Source organism: Chiloscyllium plagiosum, unplaced genomic scaffold (assembly GCF_037043375.1).
Source record: "Chiloscyllium plagiosum isolate Xiang-an unplaced genomic scaffold, Cpla_swu_hap1 HiC_scaffold_50, whole genome shotgun sequence".
Lineage (NCBI taxonomy): Eukaryota > Metazoa > Chordata > Chondrichthyes > Orectolobiformes > Hemiscylliidae > Chiloscyllium > Chiloscyllium plagiosum.
The window spans coordinates 55,161,760-55,177,846 of record NW_028270188.1 but is presented as its reverse complement, the minus strand read 5'-3'; the positions used below and the strand labels follow the sequence as shown (position 1 = coordinate 55,177,846).

The window sequence follows — 16,087 nt, the reverse complement described above, 5'->3', positions numbered from 1 at the left end:
GCCGTATGTTGGGAATCTCTCCGCTCCACCCCCCCCAAACCCTGCCCGCACCCCCCCCCCCCCCCAGAGCTGCCCCAGGGCACCTTGGAAAGGTGGCCGACCCCTCCCAATTCCTTCCAAATTAACGACGGAGGAAGTTTGAGCGTTCAACTCCCCTTTCCACAGCCCACGCTTTACAGAGGAGCTGATAAACAACCAAGTTTCCCTCAAGGTAAGGAAAAGGCAAAGTTCACGGTGATCGAAACATGACATGAACATCTAATGCACGTTTTCTTTTCTATTATTCATTTGTGGGAGGTGGGGCATTGCCAGCTGGCCAGTGTTTCATCGCCCCCGTCCCGAGTTGAGAAGGTGGGGGAGGTTGAGCTGCCTTCTTGAGCCGCTTCAGTGCACCTGCTGTGGGTTGACCCTTAGGAAGGTTCAGGTTATTGACCCTGAGGAACGACCCATGCATTTCCAAGTCAGGGTAGCAAGTGGCTGGGAGGGGAGCTTTCAGGGGGCTGCTTTGCTCAGATCCTGTCACTTTATTTAAAGGGTCAGGCACAGCTGAACAGCACCACCTGTGGGTCACACTGTGCTTTGCAGCTGCAAAGTGGAGGAGCTGCCAAACAGCATGAAAGACCAATCATAGCTGCCTCTTACAGGAGAGAGAGAAAGAGAGACATGTGCCAATCTCTATGCCAGCTGAACAAGCATGAGGGAGGGCAGCTGCCCCAGGTCTCCTGTTCCTGGTTGGGCTGCCCCCATTCCTTCACCCACCCAGCCACCTCTTAAACCATCTGCCTTTTGTACACTTCGGGGGGGGGGGGCTACCACTCACAGAAGGCTGCAGTTTCCCATCCCGGCTCAGCTTTTCCCGAGCAGCCACATCCCGCTCCCCATGCCCTTCTCTAGCCAGGTCACCCAGTACTAAAAAAAAAAGCAAGGAGGAGCCAAACAGCGGGACAAAGATCACTCGAAATGTCGATATCTGCCCAGCTCTAGCTCCGTCTCATTCAGTTGGAGGGGGAGTGCTGCACTGTCGGAGGGTCAGTACTGAGGGAGTGCCGCACTGTCGGAGGGTCAGTACTGAGGGAGTGCCGCACTATCGGAGGGTCAATACTGAGGGAGTGCTGCACTGTCGGAGGGTCAGTGTTGAGGGAGTGCCGCACTGTCGGAGGGTCAGTGCTGAGGGAGTGCCGCACTGTCGGAGGGTCAGTGCTGAGGGAGTGCTGCACTGTCAGAGGGTCAGTGCTGAGGGAGTGCTGCACTGTCAGAGGGTCAGTGCTGAGGGAGTGCCGCACTGTCGGAGGGTCAGTGTTGACGGTGCGTCGCACTGTCAGAGGGTCAGTACTGAGGGAGTGCTGCACTGTCAGACGGTCAGTGCTGAGGGAGTGCTGCACTGTCAGAGGGTCAGTGCTGAGGGAGTGCCGCACTGTCGGAGGGTCAGTGTTGAGGGTGCGTCGCACTGTCAGAGGGTCAGTACTGAGGGAGCGCCGCACTGTCGGAGGGTCAGTGCTGAGGGAGTGCCGCACTGTCGGACAGTCAGTGTTGAGGGAGCAGGCACTGTCAGAGGGTCAGTACTGAGGGAGCGCCGCACTGTCAGAGGGTCAGTACTGAGGGAGGGCCACACTGTCAGAGGGTCAGTGCTGAGGGAGGGCCACACTGTCGGAGGGTCAGTGCTGAGGGAGCGCCGCACTGTCGGACAGTCAGTGTTGAGGGAGCAGGCACTGTCAGAGGGTCAGTACTGAGGGAGCGCCGCACTGTCGGAGGGTCAGTGCTGAGGGAGTGCCGCACTGTCGGACAGTCAGTGTTGAGGGAGCAGGCACTGTCAGAGGGTCAGTACTGAGGGAGCGCCGCACTGTCAGAGGGTCAGTACTGAGGGAGGGCCACACTGTCAGAGGGTCAGTACTGAGGGAGCGCCGCACTGTCAGAGGGTCAGTGCTGAGGGAGGGCCACACTGTCGGAGGGTCAGTGCTGAGGGAGTGCTGCACTGTCGGAGGGTCAGTGTTGAGGGAGCGCTGCACTGTCGGAGGGTCAGTGCTGAGGGAGTGCCGCACTGTCGGAGGGTCAGTGTTGAGGGTGCGCCGCACTGTCAGAGGGTCAGTGCTGAGGGAGCAGGCACTGTCGGAGGGTCAGTGCTGAGGGAGCAGGCACTGTCGGAGGGTCAGTGTTGAGGGAGCAGGCACTGTCGGAGGGTCAGTGTTGACGGAGCGCCACACTGTAGGAAGGTCAGTGCCAAGGGAGCCCCGCACGATAGGAAGGTCAGCACTGAGGGAGTGCCACACTGTAGGAAGGTCAGTGCCAAGGGAGCCCCACACTGTAGGAAGGTCAGCACTGAGGGAGCCCCACACTGTAGGAAGGTCAATGCCAAGGGAGTGCCACAATGTAGGAAGGTCAGTGCCAAGGGAGTGCCACACTGTAGGAAGGTCAATGCCAAGGGAGTGCCACAATGTAGGAAGGTCAGTGCCAAGGGAGTGCCACACTGTAGGAAGGTCAGTGCTAAGGGAGCCCCACACTGTAGGAAGGTCAGCACTGAGGGAGCACCAAACTGTAGGAAGGTCAGTGCCAAGGGAGTCCCACACTATAGGAAGGTCAGTGCCAAGGGAGTGCCACACTGTAGGAAGGTCAGTGCCAAGGGAGCCCCACACTGTAGGAAGGTCAGCACTGAGGGAGCACCAAACTGTAGGAAGGTCAGTGCCAAGGGAGTGCCACACTGTAGGAAGGTCAATGCCAAGGGAGCCCCACACTGTAGGAAGGTCAGTGCCAAGGGAGCCCCACACAGTGGGAAGGTCAGCACTGAGGGAGCCTCACACAGTAGGAAGGTCAGCACTGAGGGAGCACCAAACTGTAGGAAGGTCAGTGCCAAGGGAGCACCACACTATAGGAAGGTCAGTGCCAAGGGAATGCCACACTGTAGGAAGGTCAGCTCTGAGGGAGTGCCACACTATAGGAAGGTCAGCACTGAGGGAGCCCCACACTATAGGAAGGTCAGCACTGAGGGAGTGCCACACTGTAGGAAGGTCAGCACTGAGGGAGTGCCACACTGTCGGAAGGTCAGCACTGAGGGAGCCCCACACTATAGGAAGGTCAGCACTGAGGGAGTCCCACACTATAGGAAGGTCGGCACTGAGGGAGTGCCACACTGTAGGAAGGTCAGCACTGAGGGAGTGCCACACTGTAGGAAGGTCAGCACTGAGGGAGCCTCACACTATAGGAAGGTCAGCACTGAGGGAGTGCCACACTGTAGGAAGGTCAGTGCCAAGGGAGCCCCACACAGTAGAAAGGTCAGCACTGAGGGAGCACCAAACTGTAGGAAGGTCAGTGCCAAGGGAGCCCCACACTATAGGAAGGTCAGTGCCAAGGGAGTGCCACACTGTAGGAAGGTCAGCTCTGAGGGAGCCCCACACTGTAGGAAGGTCAGTGCCAAGGGAGTGCCACACTGTAGGAAGGTCAGCACTGAGGGAGTGCCACACTGTAGGAAGGTCAGTGCCAAGGGAGCCCCACACTGTAGGAAGGTCAGTGCCAAGGGAGTGCCACACTGTGGGAAAGTCAGCACTGAGGGAGCCCCACACTGTCGGAAGGTCAGCATTGAGGGAGCCCCACACTGTAGGAAGGTCAGCACTGAGGGAGCCCCACACTGTAGGAAGGTCAGCACTGAGGGAGCCCCACACTGTAGGAAGGTCAGCACTGAGGGATCCCCACACTGTAGGAAGATCAGCACTGAGGGAGCCCCACACTGTAGGAAGGTCAGCACTGAGGGAGCCCCACACTGTAGGAAGGTCAGCACTGAGGGAGCCCCACACTGTAGGAAGGTCAGCACTGAGGGAACACCACACTGTAGGAAGGTCAGCACTGAGGGAGCCCCACACTGTAGGAAGGTCAGCACTGAGGGAGCCCCACACTGTAGGAAGGTCAGCACTGAGGGAGTGCCACACTGTAGGAAGGTCAGTGCCATGGGAGCCCCACACTGTAGGAAGGTCAGTGCCAAGGGAGTGCCACAGTGTAGGAAGGTCAGCACTGAGGGAGTGCCACACTGTAGGAAGGTCAGTGCCAAGGGAGCCCCACACTGTAGGAAGGTCAGTGCCAAGGGAGTGCCACACTGTAGGAAGGTCAGCATTGAGGGAGCCCCACACTGTAGGAAGGTCAGCACTGAGGGAGCCCCACACTGTAGGAAGGTCAGCACTGAGGGAGCCCCACACTGTAGGAAGGTCAGCACTGAGGGAGCCCCACACTGTAGGAAGGTCAGCACTGAGGGAGCCCCACACTGTAGGAAGGTCAGCACTGAGGGAGCCCCACACTGTAGGAAGGTCAGCACTGAGGGAGCACCACACTGTGGGAAGGTCAGCACTGAGGGAGCCCCACACTGTTGGAGAGTCAGTCCTGAGGGAGCTGATCAGGGCATTCTGTCCACACTGGGGCTGGCCCGTTAATCGCTTACTCTCCCTCACACAAGAGATGATTCGAATGGTTTAATCCCCATTTGAGTCGGCTATTTCCATTCTGCTCCGACTTTGATGCCACACTAACTCAGCTTTTGTGTTGGTAGTGGCGAGCTGGTTGGGGGGGGGGCCCGATTATTTATAATCACTTTACCATTTCTGTTATCTTCCTACACACCCACCCCTTAAAACCCCCCATCGAATATGATGATAACCTCAAAGGAAGGTTTCATCAGAAAGACCCCCTCTTTCCAACTGGCCCTGACCCATGTGACAATCCATCAACAATGGCGACCTTAATACCCACAATCCTCTGCCCTCCTGAAACTGCCCTATCCCTCACACTGTAATGTCTCTATGGGGGGGGGGGGAATCGATTGGTCCAACAACACCACTAACTGCAATTGTAATCTAGAGGTTCCCCCCCACCCCGGCCACCTCTGCGAGATGCCAGCTCAAATCCCAGCATGGCCTCTGGTGGAATTTAAATTCAATCAATTAAATAGAGTCATAGAGACGTACAGCATAGAAACAGACCCTTCAGTCCAACCCGTCCATGCCGACCAGATATCCCAACTCAATCTAGTCCCACCTGCCAGCACCCGGCCCATATCCCTCCAAACCCTTCCTATTCATATACCCATCCAAATGCCTCTTAAATGCTGTCATTGTACCAGCCTCCACCACTTCCTCTGGCAGCTCATTCCATACCCGTACCACCCTCTGCGTGAAAAAGTTGCCCCTTAGGTCTCTTTTATATCTTTTCCCCCCTCACCCTAAACCTATGCCCCTCTAGTTCTGGACTCCCCCACCCCCAGGTAAAAGATTTTGTCTATTTTACCCTATCCACACCCCTCATGATTTTATAAACCTCTATAAGGTCACCCCTCAGCCTCCGATGCTCCAGGGAAAACAGCCCCAGCCTATTCAGCCTCTCCCTGTGGCTCAAACCCTCTAACCCTGGCAACATCCTTGTAAATCTTTTCTGCACCCTTTCAGGTTTCACAACATCCTTCCGCTAGGAGGGAGAATTGCACGCAGTATTCCAAAAGTGGCCTAACCAATGTCCTGCGCAGCCGCAACATGACCTCCCAACTCCTAATTTGGAATTGGAAGCTAATCTCCATGACAACCATCATTAATTGTGGTTAAACCCCTCGGGGGGGGGGGGGGGGTTTCAATGATTGGGGAGGGAATCTGCCATCCTTACCTGCTCTGGGCCTACATGTGACTCCATTACCTACCCAAGTCTTGCGTATAACCTTCGACCTTTGCCCTCAGCTAGTTGACCCTTGCAATTAGCCATGTGGCCTTTACCATGAACTGTGTTGTGTACCTACGTGAGCCTTAGCACCCTGTCCAACAGTGTGACCATCGCACCTACTTACACTCTTCTCTTGAGGGAGTTGGGCCGAGCCCAGCTCATGCAGTTAAGTGGGGTATCGATGGAATATGACTTTCTTTGTTCTGCAGGCCAGACAGCGAGTGGTCTGTACAGCGACTGCCAACATCTGAAGTGCCGTTACTATTTGTACGCGTTATTTTTAAGATTTTATTGTCGGTTCCGGTAATTCTGTGTCACAATTAATCTCAATTCTCGAGCTGTGTTTACATCTCAATAAACTGTTTGAACGAAGAAAGAGGTCAGAGTTTGATGTTCAGTTCTGTTCACGTGCAATTTGAATGGTGAACTTGGCTCAGGAAGACACACACACGCAAACATGCTCACAGACACACCCTCACAGACATACAGACACACACACACTCTCAAACATAGGCACACACTCAAACAGACATGCACACACAAATATAGACACACACACACACACAAACACTCACTCAAAAACACAGGCACACATTCAAACAGACATGCGCACACAAATATAGACACACAAACACACACACTCACTCACAAACACAGGCACACACTCAAACAGACATGCACACACAAATATAGACACACAAACACACACACTCACTCACAAACACAGGCACACACTCAAACAGACGTGCACACACAAATATAGACACACAAACACACACACTCACTCACAAACACAGGCACACACTCAAACAGACATGCACACACAAATATGGACACACAAACACACACACTCACTCACAAACACAGGCACACACTCAAACAGACATGCACACACAAATATAGACACACAAACACACACACTCACTCACAAACACAGGCACACACTCAAACAGACATGCACACACAAATATAGCCACACAAACACACACACACTCTCAAACGCAGGCACACACTCAAACAGACATGCACACACAAATATAGACACACAAACACACACACTCACTCACAAACACAGGCACACACTCAAACAGACATGCACACACAAATATAGACACACAAACACACACACTCACTCACAAACACAGGCACACACTCAAACAGACATGCACATACAAATATAGACACACACACACTCTCAAACACAGGCACACACTCAAACAGACATGCACACACAAATACAGACACGCAAACACACACCGACACACATACACACTTGCACACACATACATACACACACACAAACAGGCACACAGACACATGCATACACACACACACAGACCAACATGCACGCACACACAAACAGGCACAATACACACACACACACACACACACAAACAGGCACACACGGACACACACAAACAGGCAGAGAGAGACCACCACCCATGGTGGGATTCTGACCCTCTCCGTGTGTGAGGGGGCGAGCAGCAGGTATGGGGTGGGGGGAGACAAACAGAGTTTGAGAATTTGGAAGATTTGTCGGTGGAGGAATGAAGATACAAATCCAGGGTGAGAAGGATTTCGAGAGCTGTTTATTTCTGCATCGCCCTTGAGAGAACAAATTTGGTCAAGTTTGAAGCACGTTGTCTTGTAGTTCTGGGGGAGGTGGGACACTCAGAATTACTCTGGCTCCTGCAGTTACCAGCGGTCTGTCCGAGTTGGTCTCACTATCATGTGTGGAGTGTGTGAGAGAGAGAGAGTGGGAGAGAGAGCTAGGCTGTGTGTGTGTCTGTGTGTCTATGTGAGTGTGTGTGTGTCTGTGTGAGTGTATATGTGTGAGTGCCTGTGCGTGTGTCTGTGTATGTGTGAGTGTCTGTGTATGTGTGAGTGTCTGTGTGTGTGTCTATATGTAGTGTGTGTGTGTCTGTGTGAATGTGTGTGTCTGTGTGAGTGTGTATGTGTCTGTGTGTGTCTATGTGTAATGTGTGTGTCTGTGTATGTGTCTGTGTATGTGTCTGTGTGTGTGTCTATGTGTAGTGTGTGTGTCTGTGTGAGTGTGTGTGTCTGTGTGTGTGTCTATGTGTAGTGTGTGTGTTTCTATGTGTAGTGTGTGTGTCTGTGTGTGTGTCTATGTGTAGTGTGTGTGTGTCTGTGTGAATGTGTATGTGTGTCTGTGTGAGTGTGCGTGTGTCTGTGTGAGTGTGTGTGTGTCTGTGTGTGTGTCTGTGTAGTGTGTGTGTCTGTGTGTGTGTCTATGTGTAGTGTGTGTGTGTCTGTGTGAATGTGTATGTGTGTCTGTGTGAGTGTGTGTGTGTCTGTGTGAGTGTGTGTGTGTCTGTGTGAGTGCCTGTGTGTGTGTCTGTGTATGTGTGAGTGTCTGTGTGTGTGTCTATGTGTAGTGTGTGTGTGTCTGTGTGAGTGTGTATGTGTCTGTGTGTGTGTCTATGTGTAATGTGTGTGTCTGTGTATGTGTCAGTGTATGTGTCTGTGTGTGTGTCTATGTGTAGTGTGTGTGTCTGTGTATGTGTGAGTGTCTGTGTGTCTATGTGAGTGTGTGTGTATCTGTGTGAGTGCCTGTGTGTGTGTCTGTGTATGTGTGAGTGTCTGTGTGTGTGTCTATGTGAGTGTGTGTGTGTGAGTGTCTGTGTATGTGTGTATCTATGTGAGTGTGTGGGTATGTGAGTGTCTATGTATGTGAGTGTCTGTGTGTGTGTGTCTATGTGTGTGTGTGTCTGTGTATGTCTATGTGTGTGCGTATGTATGTGTGTGTGTCTGTGACTGCGTGCCTGTGTGTGTGTGCATGTGTCTATGTGAGTGTGTGTGTGTCTATGTGTAGTGTGTGTGTGTCTGTGTGAATGTATGTGCGTCTGTGTGAGTGTGTATGTGTCTGTGTGTGTCTGTGTGTGTGTCTATGCGTAGTGTGTGTCTGTGTGAGTGTGTGTGTGTGTCTGTGTGTGTGTCTGTGTAGTGTGTGTGTCTGTGTGTGTGTATGTGTGTCTATGTGTGTATGTGTGTGTCTGTGTATGTGTGAGTGTCTGTGTATGTGTGTCTATGTGTGTGTGAGTGTCTATGTGTGTGTCTGTGTGAGTGTGTCTGTGTGTGTCTGTGTGTGTCTATGTGAGTGTGTGTGTGTGAGTGTCTGTGTATGTGTGTATCTATGTGAGTGTGTGGGTATGTGAGTGTCTATGTATGTGAGTGTCTGTGTGTGTGTGTCTATGTGTGTGTGTGTCTGTGTATGTCTATGTGTGTGCGTATGTATGTGTGTGTGTGTGTGTGTGTGTCTATGTGAGTGTGTGTGTGAAAGAGAGAGTGAGAAACAAGCACACACACACAAATGTACACACACACAAGCACACACACAAACAAGCACACACAAATGTACACACGTGCACACACACAAATAGGCACACACACAAACAAGCACACACACGCACAGACACACACAAATGTACACACACACACAAACAGGCACACACACAAACAAGTACACACACACACACAGACAGACACACACAAATGTACACACACACACAAACAGGCACACACACACAAATGTACACACGCACACACAAACAGGCACACACACACAAATGTACACACACACACAAACAGGCACACACGCACACAAATGTACACACGCACACACAAACAGGCAGACACACAAATGTACACACACACACAAACAGGCACACACACACAAATGTACACACACACACAAACAGGCACACACACACAAATGTACACACACACACAAACAGGCACACACACAAACAAGTACACACACACACACAGACAGACACACACAAATGTACACACACACACAAACAGGCACACACACACAAATGTACACACGCACACACAAACAGGCACACACACACAAATGTACACACACACACAAACAGGCACACACGCACACAAATGTACACACGCACACACAAACAGGCACACACACACAAATGTACACACACACACAAACAGGCACACACGCACACAAATGTACACACACACACAAACAGGCACACACACACAAATGTACACACGCACACACAAACAGGCACACACACACAAATGTACACACACACACAAACAGGCACACACGCACACAAATGTACACACACATGCACACACAAACAGGCACACACGCACAAATGTACACACACACAAACAGGCACACACACACAAATGTACACACGCACACACAAACAGGCACACACGCACAAATGTACGCACGCACACAAACAGGCACACACACACAAATGTACACACACACACAAACAGGCACACACGCACAAATGTACACACACACACAAACAGGCACACACGCACAAATGTACACACACATACAAACAGGCACACACGCACAAACAGGCACACAACACACAAACAGGCACACACGCACAAATGTACACACACATACAAACAGGCACACACGCACAAATGTACACACACACACAAACAGGCACACACACACAAATGTACACACACACACAAACAGGCACACACGCACAAATGTACACACACACACAAACAGGCACACACACACAAATGTACACACACACACAAACAGGCACACACGCACAAATGTACACACACATACAAACAGGCACACACGCACAAACAGGCACACAACACACAAACAGGCACACACGCACAAATGTACACACACATACAAACAGGCACACACGCACAAATGTACACACGCACACAAACAGGCACACACACACAAATGTACACACACACACAAACAGGCACACACGCACAAATGTACACACGCACACAAACAGGCACACACACACAAATGTACACACACACACAAACAGGCACACACGCACAAATGTACACACGCACACAAACAGGCACACACACACAAATGTACACACACATACAAACAGGCACACACACACAAATGTACACACACACACAAACAGGCACACACGCACAAATGTACACACGCACACAAACAGGCACACACACACACAAATGTACACACACATACAAACAGGCACACACACACAAATGTACACACACACACAAACAGGCACACACACACAAATGTACACACACATACAAACAGGCACACACACACAAATGTACACACACACACAAACAGGCACACACGCACAAATGTACACACGCACACAAACAGGCACACACACACAAATGTACACACACATACAAACAGGCATGCACACACAAACAGGCACACAACACACAAACAGGCACACACGCACAAATGTACACACGCACACAAACAGGCACACACACACAAATGTACACACACACACAAACAGGCACACACACACAAATGTACACACACACACAAACAGGCACACACACACAAATGTACACACGCACACAAACAGGCACACACACACAAATGTACACACACACACAAACAGGCACACACACACAAATGTACACACACACACAAACAGGCACACACGCACAAATGTACACACACATACAAACAGGCACACACACACAAATGTACACACACATACAAACAGGCATGCACACACAAACAGGCACACACACACAAATGTACACACACACAAACAGGCACACACACACACACGCACACACAAACAGGCACGCATGCACACACAGGTACACACACACAAACAAGCACACACACACACAAACAGGCACACAAATTTACACACATAGGCACACACTTGAGAGAGTGAGAGGGAAAGAATGAGTGAGAGAGAGTGAAGGAGTGCAAGAGAGAGTGAGCGAGAGAGAAAGTGAGTGAGGGACAGAGAGGGAGTAAGTGAGAGGAAGTGAGAGAGTTAGAGTGAGCGAGAAAGTGAGTGAGAGAGACAGTATGAGAGATAGAGTGAGTGTGGGAGAGTGTGTAAAAGACCAGGTGAATGCGTATCTAAAAGATGGTGTGTCTGTGCGCGTGTGTGTGTGTGTTGTGTGTGTGTGTGGGGTGTATATACGCAACCATGTAAAAGACTGAGAGCGTGTAAAAGATTGTTGTGCATGTGTATGTGAGCATTAAAGGACTCTGTGTGTCTGCCTGTGTCTATCCGTGTTCACACACATGTCTGTTACAGCACAAGGCAGAGAGATGTTCTGAGGAGCTCTGCATTGTCAGAGGTGGGGGAGGGGGTGGGGTGGGTAGGGAACGGGGCAGTCCGGCTTTGGAATCACATAAGGGCGTCCTTTTTATCCCTCAAGAATTCCGAGTGCTGCTTCTACAGATCCTCAGCTCTGCACAGGCCCAGCAAGGCGCACTGGTAATCTCCCTTTGTGTCCGCCTGGGAGCCGAGAAAGAGAGAGAGAGAGGACATTGTCACCACCCACTGAGAAACCAACAGGACCAGCAAGTGGCCATTCCCTCCCTCTCAAACCTGCTACCCCGTTCAATTTGATTACAAGCAGCTCATTCCTGAGCTCGCCGACTGGTTATTGTCCATCCCTAATTGCCCCCTGAGACGCTGGGGGATGGGGGGGGAGGTGAGCGGCCATCTTGAACCTCCGTGTGCTGTAGGGACACAAGACCCCATTAGGGAGGGAGTTAGAGAATTCCAGAAACGGCCGGGGTATTTCAGGACGTGTGTGAGGAGGGGGGAGCTCAGAGGGGCTGGCGTTCCCCCCGTATATCTCCTGCCCCTCGCCCCCTTCCCCTCCAGGGGGGGTGACGGGTTTAGGGAAGGCGCTGTCTAAGGAGCCTCGCTGCAGTGGGTCATGTAGACAGTACACCCTGCTGCAACTGAGTATTGGGGGGAGGGGGTGTTGGTGGGAGGAGATTCAGGTTAATCCTCTGAGGGACATGGATTTGAATCCCACCACTGCCCCCCCCAGTGGTATCAAATCCAGGTTAGGAACACAGTCTTGGGGATGGTCACCATCATTGATTGTCATAAACGCCCCATCATAGTCACCAATGAGGGAACATAATCATAGAGCCATACAACACAGAAACAGACCCTTCGGTCCAATTCGTCCATGCCGACCAGATATCCCAACCTAATTTAGTCCCATTTGCCAGCACTTGGCCCATATCCCTCCAAACCCTTCCTATTCATGTCCCCATCCAGATGCCTTTTAAATGCTGTCATTGTACCAGCCTCCACCACTTCCTCTGGCAGCTCATTCCATACACGTACCACCCTCTGTGTGAAAACATTGCCCCTTTTAAATCTGTCCCCTCTCATCTTAAATCTGTCCCCTCGAGTTTTGGACCGCCTTACCCTGGGGAAAAGACCTTGGCTGTGCACCCTATCCATTCCCCTCTTCTAAACCTCTATAAGGTCACCCCTCAGCCTCCGACACTCCAGGGAAAACAGCCCCAGCCTCTCAAACCCTCCAACATCCTTGTAAATCTTTTCTGCACCCTTCCAAGTTTCACAACATCCTTCCTATAGCAGGGAGACCGGAACTGAATGGAGTATACCAAAAGCGGCCTCACCAATACAGCCACAACATGACCTGTACACAATGCTCTGACCAATAAAGGAAGCTGTACCAACTTCACCACCCTGTCACCACCAATCTGCCGTCCTTACCCAGTCTGGGCTCACACGTGACAGCAGGAGGGTCGACTCTTACCCTCTGGAAACGCCCCAGACTCTCAGTGAAGGGGCAAATAGTGATGGGGGGGGGGGGGTTAAAGACTCCATTGGCGCTTACTCCTGCCAACGGGAAAAGCAAAGGAAGGGTCTCCCTTGACAGGCCAGGGTCAGATGCCAGGACGGAGTGTTACATTCGGCACCACACCTTCCACACTGACATTGGACGGGGTGGGTGGGGGGGGGGTGCCGCTGAGCAAACAGATCTCGTGGTGAGAGTGTGGTGCTGGAAAAGCACAGCCGGTCTCCCCACTGTAGGAAGGATGTTGTGAAAGTTGGAAGGTTGTTGGAGGTTTTGAGCTCCAGGGAGAGGCTGAATAGGCCAGGACTGAGTTGGGACATCTTGTTGCACAGACTTTGGAGAGACCACATTCAGAGGATGATCACGTGCAGTTCTGCTCGCCCTCACTATACAAAGGATATTATTAATATTGGCACGGTGGCTCAGTGGTTAGCCCTGCTGCCTCACAGCGCCAGAGACCCGGGTTCAATTCTCAACTCAGGCGACTGTCTGTGTGGAGTTTGCACATTCTCCCCATGTCTGCGTGGGTTTCCTCCGGGTGCTCCGGTTTCCTCCCACAGTCCAAAGGATGCGCAGGTTAGGGTGAATTGGCCATGCTAAATTGTCCCATAGTGCCCAGGGATGTGCAGGTTAGGGTGGATTGGCCATGCTAAATTGTCCCGTAGTGCCCAGGAATGCGCAGGTTAGGGTGGATTGGCCATGCTAAATTGTCCCATAGTGTCCAGGGATGTGTAGGTTAGGGTGGATTGGCCATGCTAAATTGTCCTGTAGTGCCCCAGGGATGTGCGGGTTAGGGTGGATTGGCCATGCTAAATTGTCCCATAGTGTCCAGGGATGTGCAGGTTAGGGTGGGTTGGCCATGCTAAATTGTCCCGTAGTTCCCAGAGATGTGTAGGTTAGGGTGGATTGGCCATGCTAAATTGTCCCGTAGTGCCCAGGGATGTGCAGGTTAGGGTGGATTGGCCATGCTAAATTGTCCCATAGTGCCCAGGGATATGCAGGTTAGGGTAGAATGGCCATGTTAAATTGTCCCATAGTGTCCAGGGCTGTGCATGTTAGGGTGGGTTGGCCATGCTAAATTGTCCCGTAGTGTCCAGGGATGTGCAGGTTAGGGTGGATTGGCCGTGCTAAATTGTCCCGTAGTGCGCAGGGATGTGCAGGTTAGGGTGGATTGGCCATGCTAAATCGTCCCATAGTGCCCAGGGATGTGCAGGTTAGGGTGGATTGGCCATGCTAAATTGTCCCATAGTGCCCAGGGATGTGCAGGTTAGGGTGGATTGGCCATGCTAAATTGCCCCGTAGTGTCCAGGGATGTGCAGGTTAGGGTGGATTGGCCATGCTAAATTGTCCCATAGTGCCCCAGGGATGTGCAGGTTAGGGTGGGTTGGCCATGCTAAATTGTCCCGTAGTGCCCAGGAATGCGCAGGTTAGGGTGGATTGGCCATGCTAAATTGTCCCATAGTGTCCAGGGATGTGTAGGTTAGGGTGGATTGGCCATGCTAAATTGTCCCATAGTGCCCAGGGATATGCAGGTTAGGGTAGAATGGCCATGTTAAATTGTCCCATAGTGTCCAGGGCTGTGCATGTTAGGGTGGGTTGGCCATGCTAAATTGTCCCGTAGTGTCCAGGGATGTGCAGGTTAGGGTGGATTGGCCGTGCTAAATTGTCCCGTAGTGCGCAGGGATGTGCAGGTTAGGGTGGATTGGCCATGCTAAATCGTCCCATAGTGCCCAGGGATGTGCAGGTTAGGGTGGATTGGCCATGCTAAATCGTCCCATAGTGCCCAGGGATGTGCAGGTTAGGGTGGATTGGCCATGCTAAATTGTCCCATAGTGCCCAGGGATGTGCAGGTTAGGGTGGATTGGCCATGCTAAATTGTCCCGTAGTGTCCAGGGATGTGCAGGTTAGGGTGGATTGGCCATGCTAAATTGTCCCATAGTGCCCAGGGATGTGCAGGTTAGGGTGGATTGGCCATGCTAAATTGTCCCATAGTGCCCAGGGATGTGCAGGTTAGGGTGGATTGGCCATGCTAAATTGTCCCATACTGTCCAGGGATGTGCAGGTTAGGGTGGATTGGCCATGCTAAATTGTCCCATAGTGCCCATGGATGTGCAGGTTAGGGTGGGTTGGCCATGCTAAATTGTCCCGTAGTTCCCAGAGATGTGTAGGTTAGGGTGGATTGGCCATGCTAAATTGTCCCATAGTGCACAGGGATGTGCAGGTTAGGGTGGATTGGCCATGCTAAATTGTCCCATAGTGCCCAGAGATGTGCATGTTAGGGTGGGTTGGCCATGCTAAATTGTCCCATAGTATCCAGGGATGTGCAGGTTAGGGTGGATTGGCCATGCTAAATTGTCCCATAGTGCCCAGGGATGTGCAGGTTCGGGTGGGTTGGCCATACCAAATTGTCCCGTAGTGCCCAGGGATGTGCAGGTTAGGGTGGATTGGCCATGCTAAATTGTCCCATAGTATCCAGGGATGTGCAGGTTCGGGTGGGTTGGCCATGGGAAATTGTCCCGTAGTGCCCAGGGATGTGCAGGTTAGGGTGGATTGGCCATGCTAAATTGTCCCGTAGTGCCCAGGGATGTGCAGGTTAGGGTGGATTGGCCATGCTAAAGTGTCCCGTAGTGCCCAGGGATGTGCAGGTTAGGGTGGATTAGCCATGCTAAATCATCCCATAGTGTCCAGGGATGTGCAGGTTAGGGTGGATTGGCCGTGCTAAATTGTCCCGTAGTGCCCAGGGATGTGCAGGTTAGGGTGGATTGGCCATGCTAAATCGTCCCATAGTGCCCAGGGATGTGCA

General features: G+C 51.8%; 1 protein-coding gene across 3 annotated transcripts in view; it reads right to left on the bottom strand.

Annotated features, from left to right (window-relative positions):
- Nucleotides 1-7,256: 7,256 nt before the first annotated feature.
- Nucleotides 7,257-16,087, bottom strand: part of LOC148135319 (annexin A2-like) — a 35,361-nt gene continuing 26,530 nt past the window's right edge. For 2 of the 3 annotated variants that reach the window (XM_087985008.1, XM_087985010.1), the window contains exon 3: nt 7,257-11,948. In XM_087985008.1, the coding sequence (XP_087841134.1) occupies nt 8,964-11,279 (2,316 nt within the window). In that variant the 5' untranslated portion in view covers nt 11,280-11,948 and the 3' untranslated portion in view covers nt 7,257-8,963. The remainder of the gene's footprint in view (nt 11,949-16,087) is intronic. The other variant, XM_087985009.1, reaches the window with a different exon arrangement.